General features: G+C 38.9%; 1 protein-coding gene across 1 annotated transcript in view; it reads right to left on the bottom strand.

Annotated features, from left to right (window-relative positions):
* Positions 1-9623, bottom strand: part of RPGR (retinitis pigmentosa GTPase regulator) — a 26644-nt gene extending 17021 nt beyond the window's left edge. The window contains exons 1-6 of the mRNA XM_009080240.1: positions 9605-9623; positions 8709-8834; positions 7243-7335; positions 4572-4634; positions 2914-3072; positions 2659-2808 (exon numbers count right to left, since the gene is read on the bottom strand). Of these exons, the coding sequence (XP_009078488.1) occupies positions 2659-2808; positions 2914-3072; positions 4572-4634; positions 7243-7335; positions 8709-8834; positions 9605-9623 (610 nt within the window). The remainder of the gene's footprint in view (positions 1-2658; positions 2809-2913; positions 3073-4571; positions 4635-7242; positions 7336-8708; positions 8835-9604) is intronic.
* Positions 9624-10927: the final 1304 nt, after the last annotated feature.

Below are 10927 nucleotides of genomic sequence, written 5' to 3'. Positions count from 1 at the left end.
TTTCAGCTTTTTCTTTCTCTGTTGCTTTGTTAGAGCCATATCTCTACCAGTGGGACCCAACATCCCAAGTCTGCAACAAGAAAGGAAACATACTGTGGAAAAGTCCTAAAGAAGATTGGAAACTATAGACTAAAACCTTCTTTTTAGTGGACCTCTGAAGAATGCAAAGGAAAGAAAAAGGGAGCAAACAATCATCTTTCAAATAAGAACTGAGTAAACAGACCAGTTTCCTAATTTGCATATGGAAATGAGCTATCCATTGTCTGTGCTTGTGCCTAGGCTAAATTTCAGATGTGTTTTTTATCAAAAATATTCAGGATATGTTCTACAACTACTTTGGTGTCAGTGGGGCACACGTGTACATGGTGGAATACAGGTGACTGACATATTTAGTAGGTGACTTGTCTGCAGACAAGGCATTCTAAAAGGCAAAAGTAACTTTTTGGAACTACTAAACAGACACTGCATTTAGCTTTAGAGCAGTTAAAACCTTAAAGACAAATGCCTACTGCAAAATCTTTTAAAACAGCTATTGCAAAGAATTAACAACTGCAGTTTAAAAAAAACCAACCAAACACCTGGAATCCAAACTTCACCACTTTTTTCCTCAATAGTCTCTTATTAAGGAACATCCTGCCCTGGAGAGGGCACTCTGTGTCCACACTATGTATTCCAGTATCCTCATTAAGCACCTCTTAGTTTTAACTCAGATATGCCTGTGATCCTCAGTTTGCTTAGGCAGTGCACACTTTATGTTAACCTTAGGCATATTAGAAAGGGAGCCACGTGTGCTATCCATTCAGCACAACAGCATGGATCAATTCTTACATCCTGCAGCTATGTTTTATCATTAAATACAGTGTATTATTTGATGTAAAAACCCAAACAGAGTAATTCTATGGGATCTAATAACTGGTAAGTAGCACATTGTGTGACTATGGTACACTCAGACTAAATGCATAGGTTTGTTTTTAAACAGTGTCAGGATAACACACTGACACCAGTACAACAGAAGATCAGTGCAGCAAATGCACTTGGATGTCCAATACTAAATTTTTATGGTAGCTGCAGCTGAAGTATCAGTCAAATAAAACTGCTGGCAAGGGCCCAAAGAACGTAATAAAAAAAAATTTACACTTTCAGCACAAAAAAGGCCATGTGTGTGTCAGTAGTTTCAGTGAGGTAGACTGAAGCCCATTTTGTGCAGGATTTGCAGATAATAAGGGTGAAAATCAAGATTTTTCCATTTTATACTCAGGCCTGTTTAAGCAGTATGGGTTCAACAACTCCTCGTTTTCACAGGTGATAATCAGTTCATCTTCATATTAATATTTTGAGACTCCATTTTTCTTAACCAGCTGAAAGCCTAAGCCTTTCTTCTTATCCCCTTCCATTAAAAGCTTCTACTTCCTTAGAGCACTTGGCATACACTGTTCTCTCTTTATTCTTAAATGCTTTTCCTCAACCCTTCTACTAACAAGAGCTTTTGTGACATCCCACTGCAGCCTTAGAGCTTCAGCTCTTGGCTCTAAGGCAGAGACAAACACATTCTTACTACATTCTTGACATCAGCATCATTTTTTCCCCCATTTATTCTGAGTTCAGGGAGCTGTGGACTTCCTAACAGGTGCTGAGCTCCTGATTAGTCCCAGACATTTAATCCATTTACTGTAATAAAGCATCTGCAATAAAAGTTGCACACTACCAGCATAATGCCTAATTAATATTTGTCTACGGTAGCAAACTCTCATTCTGTTAACAGCATGTTCTCAGAGAGCAATACAGATATCATATGTGGAAAAGTAACATTTATCAAGCAATCTGAGAAAGGTATCTGATGGAATAGCTCTTGGGTACCTGTTAAAAGCTTTACAATCAAAACTATTGATCCTTTGAAATCTTTAATTACTCTGAGGGGACCAAACTGCAAAGTTTAATAATGTAAATCTATAAGGCTGAGAGGAATTCATGGCTGCTCATACATAACACCATCAATACGGGCTGATAAATTTACCCATACTGGCAGTATTAAAAAATGAGTGGAATCTTCACTTTGGAAACCAACTGAGAGTTGGGAAGAAGCAGGTGGAAAGCAAAAGAGGTGGATTCATTTGGAGATTAGACAAGAGCTCACTGCAGCATATGCTTCTCCTCATACCATATCCTGCCTGCTTAACTGACTTTGAAACTTAAAATTTAAAACATAACATCAGACATTGACAACAATCTTGCACTGCTGGCAATGAGATGAATTTTTCGTCATATCAACTCTGTTCTATATTCATAATTCTAGAGATGAAGATTATTATTTGATCATCGCAAAAAAATGAATAATCTCAAGAAAAAAAATCGATTTTTGAAACCACAGCATTAATCCACAACATTTTCCATAACCTTCATGAAAATAAAGGGGTAAGATACTCCTTCTTTCTAATATACTTTTGCACAACAATGTGCAAATGCAGAAAATGAGCTAGAGGTTTTTTTCTCACAGTACTGTTAATTCAATAATTAAAAAAGGAATTATATAGTAAATTACATACAAGTTTCAAAAATGAATCAGGCAGGCCCACATTTTAGAGAACCTGCCCCTGGTAAATCTGAACAATTTGAAAACCACTGTCTTGTCTCCACTAAGCACTATTCCCATTCTCTCACCTGTTATAAAGGCAGAGTGATAATATCCACAGGATACAGAGGAAACAGGTTTTCCAATATCCACTTGACAAGGGACACTGACACAGGTTTCACTGGCCAAGCCAATCTGACCTTCTGAGTTGTCACCCCACACAAAGAGCTGCCCATCCTCTAAAATGAAGACACAGACAGTTAACAGATTTAAGATAAAATGTTGTTTCCCTGGAACACCAGGCTGGACACACACAAACAGATTTTGTTACCAGTTGCTCTTACCAGTTACTGCTGCTGAGGTGTATGATCCAGCTGCCAGCTGTTTGATCCTGTGCTGGTTGGTGAAAAAACTAATTAAATGAAATGTGGTCCTTTCCTCTGTGTCACCTAATCCCAGCTGACCTTCACTGTTACCTCCAGCAGCATACACATTTCCTTTTTCTGCACACAGAAAAGGACACGTTATACACAGAATGAAGAAACTGGAGCAAGACATTTAATTTTCAATAGAAAAACATCACAGAAATGTTGGGGTCTATTGGCCTGAAATACCCTTGAGTTGACATTAGCAGTTTCTGTTGTAGCTAACAAAGGCTTTCCTGCACAGGCTTGGATCAGAACTTTCTAAAAGTCTTACAAGTACTCAGACTGGCTGCATTCCCCACCACTCTGAAGTTCTGCAAGAGTTGTGAGAGAATGACTACCAGCAGCACTGGCAGCCAGAAACAGCTCCTTGCACAAATAATGTCTATTTTAAAATAAAGTGAGAGGAAAATGTCACAGCCAAGAAAACTGAAGCTGTATTAGCATGCAAATTAAAGAGACTAATAATTTGACAGCTTTGAGTATTGTGGATGACATACATTTTTACTTAGTATTTTATTAGAAGTAATTCACTCATTTTACTGTTTAAATCACTTTCGATTTAATTAATAAGGTGTTTTGTTTTAGAATCTTCAAATGGAAGTTAATGCTGATGACTAATATCTTCAGCTTAAGGGAACTTCAAGATTTATATTTTTAATTTTAGCATATTTCACATCTAAAGTTCTCATCTATGATGACACAGATAAGGCCCATTATTAACACAAATCCCAACAGAAAGATGATTAACACACAATTTATAAATGGTACTTGCTATATTAATGGCCACAAATAATCTAGTCAGTGTGTATACCACAAGTGACTAATATTTATCCAGTGCAGTCTGAAGTACTCAACAGTTATTAAAATGTTCTCTTTATTCCAAAAGTCTCATTTACAGTGCTCAGGGTCTCTACATACATAAACCTCCTAATAATCACACAATCCTCTTTATAACATTACTGCAAGCTAAAGCATTACAACCACAGAGATGGCTATTCCATAACAGAATTTAGAGAAGCATGACAAGCATTTGCATAAATCCTCTGTATACTCTTAAAAATTTACTTTTAAGTTTAAATTTACAGTTTATTTATTTACAGGTTAATAAAGCAACTTGTCACTGAAACAGCAGCCTATCTTGTCTAACCCAGAATGCAACAAAATTTGAAGACTTGAAAACATTCAGTTCTGCTATGTTTACTCAAATATATCACTTCACACTAATAAAGATTACTTGTCAAAGGTAAATTTGAGTACAGATATATAAAAAATAATAATATACCTTTAGAGGGCCTAAATGAAATACTGATAATTGTTAACCACACCTCAAATGGCAACAAGAAATTTTTTCAGATGTCTATTGCTAACAAACTGCTATATAACATTACTTTGTAAGTGCTTTGGCTCAGAATAAATCCAACACGCATAGAACTGGATATCAATACCCCAAGTTTTAACCATCCCATTTTCATTTATACTTCCTTCCTCAACACTCCTGGGGCTTCTAATGTAATTTTGTAAGAAAGCAAAGGAAGAAATCTACCTTTCATACGTATAAAATATTGGTTACATACCTGTGTAAACTAAAGTGTGGTTTCTTCCACAAACAGCAAGTTTTGGTTTTTCTGGTTTTAAAGCTACAAATTAAAGCCAAAAGAGGGAAAAGTTATAAACAAGCTGATAGCAGGTTCCATAACAAAATTCTTGGTGCTCTAGAGGGAGCTCGGATTTGTTTCCATATTTTTGCCAACAGAATGATTACAAGATTTGTTGCCCTTTTGAACTTAGCACATGACTTATTAAATCACTACTCCCCCAAGATGAGAGAACAGATCATACCTTAAAAACTTAAGACACTCAAGTTAACTTGATGATGGCTACTTCATCCCAATGCCACAGTCCCTGGAATTTACCATTTATGGATATGCCTTAGAGAATATATCCAGTAGGACAAAATGAAAGCTTAAAGCTGCCTTCAGTTTTCATTAACATTACTGTTCTTAATTCTCTCTTATGCTTTTCCCACTGTCTTAAATCTTTAAAACCATACTGTTCTTTTGTCTTACCACCCCTACCTCCCTTCATTATGCACACATCTCTTTTTTTGCTGGAGTTTTGCTCTGTAATGTTCTCTTAGTGATCACTAAACTCGATTCCTAAGGACAGCCCTACCTGGATTAGTGCCTACATTTCTTATATGTACTATCCTGTCTCAGTTTCAGCTCTATTACCACCCACCCACTGCAGGTACTTCCCTGCTCACTTTGAAAGATTGGGAATGTACATGAGAGGAGTCAAGAGTTACTTTGGTGGGAAAGAGAGAATACAGAGGTGCCTCTACACCCATGGCAAGTGCACTCCATTTCAGAAACAGAGTTAAAAACAAACTCACTGAGTTTCCCATTCTCTGTCCAATTTGTCAACAAATTACCCTCTCTCAGTCATGTCCATGGACCCTATACAATGCTCTTAAAACAATGTTATTTTACATAATATATCTTTAATTGTTTTTGCATTGCACTAGTCCATGACAAAGCCAAAAACAATCACCTTTCACAAACTCTTTTTCAATCCTTCCAAATCAACTTTCATCTGCTCCATAGCATTCAGATTAAAGTGCCTTCTACTACCTACCAAGTCACCAAATAAATCTATCTAGTTAAGCATGATCTGCCTCTGGTCTATCACACAGACACAAACACAAACCTAAATTGCACATATTCAGGTTCCTGCCTATCCTATCCAACACCTACCACTACCACCAGGCTGGAACCATAACACTTACAATACTGGCTTCTTCCTACAATCTTAATTTGTTGCATTATGTCCCAAAACTCTGTCTCCACCTTTCAGAGATGATCTTAATCAGCTCTTCAGAAACCTGTGCTCCATAACCTTCCTCCTATTTAGGCTAATCAATTGTATATGATGAGACATGCTGTCTTTACAATGTTGCTGGCAAATTTTCATAACCAATTTCATTAGTCTCTAGTCAAATCCCAGAAGACGTTTTCTCACAAAACATGCAGTCACAACCATTTGGCTCCAAGCCTGAAACTGAAATGTGTCCTTACAACACCATTCCCAAAGCCAAGAGATGACCAACTGCTAGTGAGAAAAGCTCCAGGACCTTCTCCTGCTGCCTGTTGCCAAGAGAAGAAGGATACCCCCCTTGTGGCTTTTTTCAATGGATGCCAGGTCTGGTTTGAACTGCTGTCATCTTCTTTTCATCTTTTATTCTCCATTGCAATTTGATAGTAACAACAAAACTTGACACCCAATCCATTTAAGCCAAGGTAAGAATCAATCTCTCCCATGGCTGACAGAAGATGTGAACCTGAGAGTAGCTGTCCCTCTGAAGTGAAATAGAGACAGGAGGAGATAAAGGACAGTAGAATAAACCAAATCAGGAAGAACAGAGTTTGAACAAGCAGGATAATTTGTTTTAAACAATAAACTGACAGATCAATCTGCTGGCAGAAAGGATGAAGATAAACATTCAATGGTGAAAAGAAATGTGTTAATGGGATAGATCTGACTTGACATAAGTAAGGGGATAGGGGAAAGTATTGACTTAGTTTTGTTTGACAAGATAAAACCAGCTAGGAAAGATCAAGATCACAGTGCAATGAAAACATATTTTACAACACATGAAAGAAAGTAGGCATTTATTTTATTGCTGCATACAAATGTATTAACATTTATGCACCCCTGGGCACTTCTTACAGTTGCTTAAAATGCAGCAGTACTTGTAGAAACTTTCTGATAGATTTTTTCATTTACAAAGTTGCTAAGATAAGAGCCATACAAAGGTTACACAACGCTGATGGACCTCTGATTTCTAACACACAGAAAATCATACAAAGGTTACACAACGCTGATGGAACTCTGATTTCTAACACACAGACAACGATGCAGAGACCAAGCATCTGATTATTGTCTTTGCAGTAAAAATGAAGATGTGGTTTGTCAGAAAAGGCAAACATTACATAAAATCAGAGCCCTTAAAAATGACATCCATCTAAAGCAAACTTCAGGTGCAACAGGACTCAGAATCTGGAAGTGATGGAAAATCAATCAGGGATCTTTTTAAGCTACTTTCATGACCTTGTGCAGTAATATGTTACCTCTGATGGGTAAAGATGGCAGAATCACTTATTTTGGAAACGCACCTTATTAAGCACCTTTTCACAAAGGTCTCCTTTAAATAGAATGGAAAAAAGAGAGAAGAAAAATGAAACACACCTTTAACACATGTTGGTTTGTTGACAGTGTTCTTTGATCCTAGTCCTAACTGGCCCCAGTCATTACTGCCGAACATGTACAGTTTACCTTTCCCTGAAAAAAAAGCACAGAATCCATACAAGTGTTTGAATACCTCATTCAAGACAAGCTGCTCATTCCCACACTATGCTATGTATTACTTCCTTTTTAATGTAAGGTTTAAGACTAGTCAATTCGATTCTTAAGTGCAAACAATAATCAATATCCTTGTGATTTTTCAGCTCAAAAATAGTAATTGCATTGTTTAAGTAAGAAACCTCCAGCCAGAGGAAGGGACAAAAAGCAGAACAAACATCCTCTCCTTTAATTACAGCACAGATAAAGTGCTCTTCAGAAAACAAGACGTTGCACTCTTGGACAGACCCTACAGCTCCAAAACCACAGTGTCTATAGGCCTCCTTATAAAATAACAGCACATTTACCTGAGCTCCCACATCTTTTACCCCAAAGACAGGAAAGAATAATGCAGCTACATGCTTAATGCAGGAAAAAATTGGTAATCATCAGCTTATTTGATGGTTAACAGTAATTCAAATCTTCTTGCATCTATTGTTTCAAGCAGATTTCCAGTGAAATTGATGATGGTGTTCAGCTGATCCTGTTACTTCTATGGCACAATATATTTAAGCCTGCCCACTAGACATTGTCAGATACACAAGAAACATTCAAGCTGAACAAAGTCATGCTTACTTTAAATCCTGTGAGATATATTCACTTATCACAAACTCCCTCCAGACAGTCGTTGGGCATGTCTTTGAAAACCTTGAGTGACCTCACACAAACTCCAAAGGTACCCAACAGTTCCCACAGAACAGTCCTCTCTCCTCTCCATGACCTTATTTGATATATTACCTTAGGATTCGAATAAGAATCCTTAACTGTCCAAATATATCACCTTTTACCATATAGATGACCCTCACTACAAGGAAGACATTGAGGTACTGGCGTGTGTCCAAAGAAGGACAATGCTGCTGAGGAAGGGTCTGAAGCACAAGTGCCATGAGGAGAGGCTAAGGGATTTGGGGGTGTTTAACCTGGAGAAACGATGCTCAGGGGAGACCTTATCACTCCCCACAAGTACCTGACAGGAGGCTGCAGCAAGGTGGGAGTTGGTTTCTTCTCCCATGTAACAAGCAACAGGACAAGAGGAAACAGCCCCAAGTTGTGACAGAGAAGGTTTAGATTGGATATTGGGAAAAATTTCATCACTGAAAGGGCTATGAAGCATTGGAACAGGCTACCCAGGGAAGTAAGTGGTGGAGTCACCGTCCCTGGAGGCATTTAAAAGACGTGTAGATGTGGCACTTAGGGACATGGTCCAGGGGTGGACTTGGCAGTGTTAGGTTAACGGTTGAACTTGATGATCTTAAAGGTCTTTTCCAACCGAAACAATTCTATGTTCTATACACTCCATTTCCAATACTGACCTGTAATAATAGCAGTATGTTCATCTCCACATGATATAAGTACAGGCTTGTCATTTTTGAACCAGAACTTGCTAGGTATATCTTCTGCAAACTTGCTTTTCCCAAATGTGAAAACAGCACCTGATTCTAAAACACAAAAAGACAATATCAGTTTCAATGAAAGCAAATTTTGCCTCATATATTTTGAAACAGACATGTCCTATCAATTCAATTGCACATTTTATTTTCCTGTCTTTCTCTCTTTTTTTTTTAATGGCTGAAGTGCTCTCTTTCAACAAGCCTACTTCATTTTCAGGCTCACATTTCAGTCCTTCTGATTCTCCTTAGCCTCCATGAATTTCCTAATAGAATAGGTATTGTTGATGGTATATTGTGTTCTGGGGAGACAGTAATTTATTTTAAAGCACACTAGTGTACTTTATCACTACCCTCTAAGAAAACCTATGAGGTGTGTAAAAGAAAGAAGCAAGAACTGTGCATAACTGCCTCCAGAAAGCAAAATACAATGTTTGTCCTGCAAGAAGGCCGAGACTAAGGTTTCTCACATATCTGAATTCAAACAGGTTTTCCAAATTGGATTAGAGACTGACATGCTGTACAGAGGTAACAGGCTCCAGATTGACCACTCTTCCTCATCCATCTGAAGAGACACATGTGCTCTAAAAACAGCCTCCTAGAGTCAAAACTCTCAGCCTTCAAACATGGGTTGGCACACGAGGAAGAACTTCTTTACATGCGTGTGACCAAGCACTGGAACAAGTTGCCCAGAGAGGTTGTGGAGTCTCTATCTCTGCAGATATTCAAAACCTGCAATCCTGTGCAACCTGCCCTAGGTGAACCTGCTTTAGCAAGGGGGTTGATCTAGATGATCTCTGGAGGCTCCTTCTAACACCAACCTTTCTGTGATAAGACCATGATCTAAAAACCCCAATCAAATACACCTCAAAATAAAGTCCAGGCAGCTGTTCTGCCCTTGTAATCTATCTGCTTTTTTCAATTCTTCCCACTTTCAAAAGAGTCAGCAATTGTTTCAAAACACAGAATGTTAACTATTAATTCACCTTTTGGTTAAACACGTGGTTTGACACAGAAAATACTAATTCTACAGAAAAATAAATGAACTTGCAAGTTAAATAAAAAGCCATGCAGGCAGCATGGTAAAGCAAAATTAGATGTCCCATTTCAAAAGTCAAACCCTGTGCTGCAAGCATAGAATTATTATTTTCAGAAATGAAAGCAAAGGAAATAACAAACCTCTTCCTTGTAAATATTTTGTTAACATGTAAGCTGTGCTAACACAAACACACACTGTAGCACTAGACTGTTTCTGGAAACATACATGATATTGACATTGAGACATTTTCTATGAAAACAATCAACAGTCTGCACCCCTGGGCCAAACCCCAAAGTTTCCTTCCATCAGGATCTGTAAATTTCTACTAAAGTAATTCTTCAATGCAAAAGTTCCCCTATTTGCAAATGACAAGTTATTTCATGCATCATTCAGGAGACATGTATAAAATTGCATTTACTGCCTCGCTAGACATGCTTCACTTTCAGCGTCTGATTAATAAACAAGCTTTGTGCTTGGAAGAAAGGCTTAACTTTTTCCTCATTTTATCTAGACCCACCTACACCTACAGACACGCTGAAGGGCATCAGAAAACTCTGCTTTGTTTTGGTTTCACCCTCCCCCAGCCCCGCAGCGCATCGGAGCGTGTTTACCATCCTCTCCTTGGCACCGCAGAGCTATCCGGCTCGTTTGTTTTCCCTTCACAAGGGCTAACAACAAAACATAGTGTCCCTTCGCACAACAAAAAGATAGAGAGATGACAATTCACGGATCTCCTCCGTTATCTCGCTCATTTCACACCTAAACCATCGCTCCTTACACCGAATCCCCCCAGCTCACAACGCTAAACCCGCGGGGCACAAACGAGGCGTTCGCTGTCCCGGCAACGAGCAAATGTGGACACGTTACCGCAGGGCGAACCGCGACTCGCACTCCCGGTACGGAGCGAGACATCCCCGGTACGGAGTGAGACACTCCCGGCACGGAGCGAGACATCCCCGGTACGGAGCGAGACATCCCGGTGCGGAGTGAGACACTCCCGGCACGGAGCGAGACATCCCCGGTACGGAGCGAGACATCCCCGGTACGGAGCGAGGCGCTCCCGGTACGGAGTGAGACGCTCCCGGTACGGAGCGAGACATCCCCG

This window comes from Acanthisitta chloris, unplaced genomic scaffold, assembly GCF_000695815.1.
Source record: "Acanthisitta chloris isolate BGI_N310 unplaced genomic scaffold, ASM69581v1 scaffold15858, whole genome shotgun sequence".
NCBI classification, from domain to species: domain Eukaryota; kingdom Metazoa; phylum Chordata; class Aves; order Passeriformes; family Acanthisittidae; genus Acanthisitta; species Acanthisitta chloris.
Note: the sequence above shows the minus strand (reverse complement) of the source record. Positions and strands in the feature narration are given on the sequence as shown.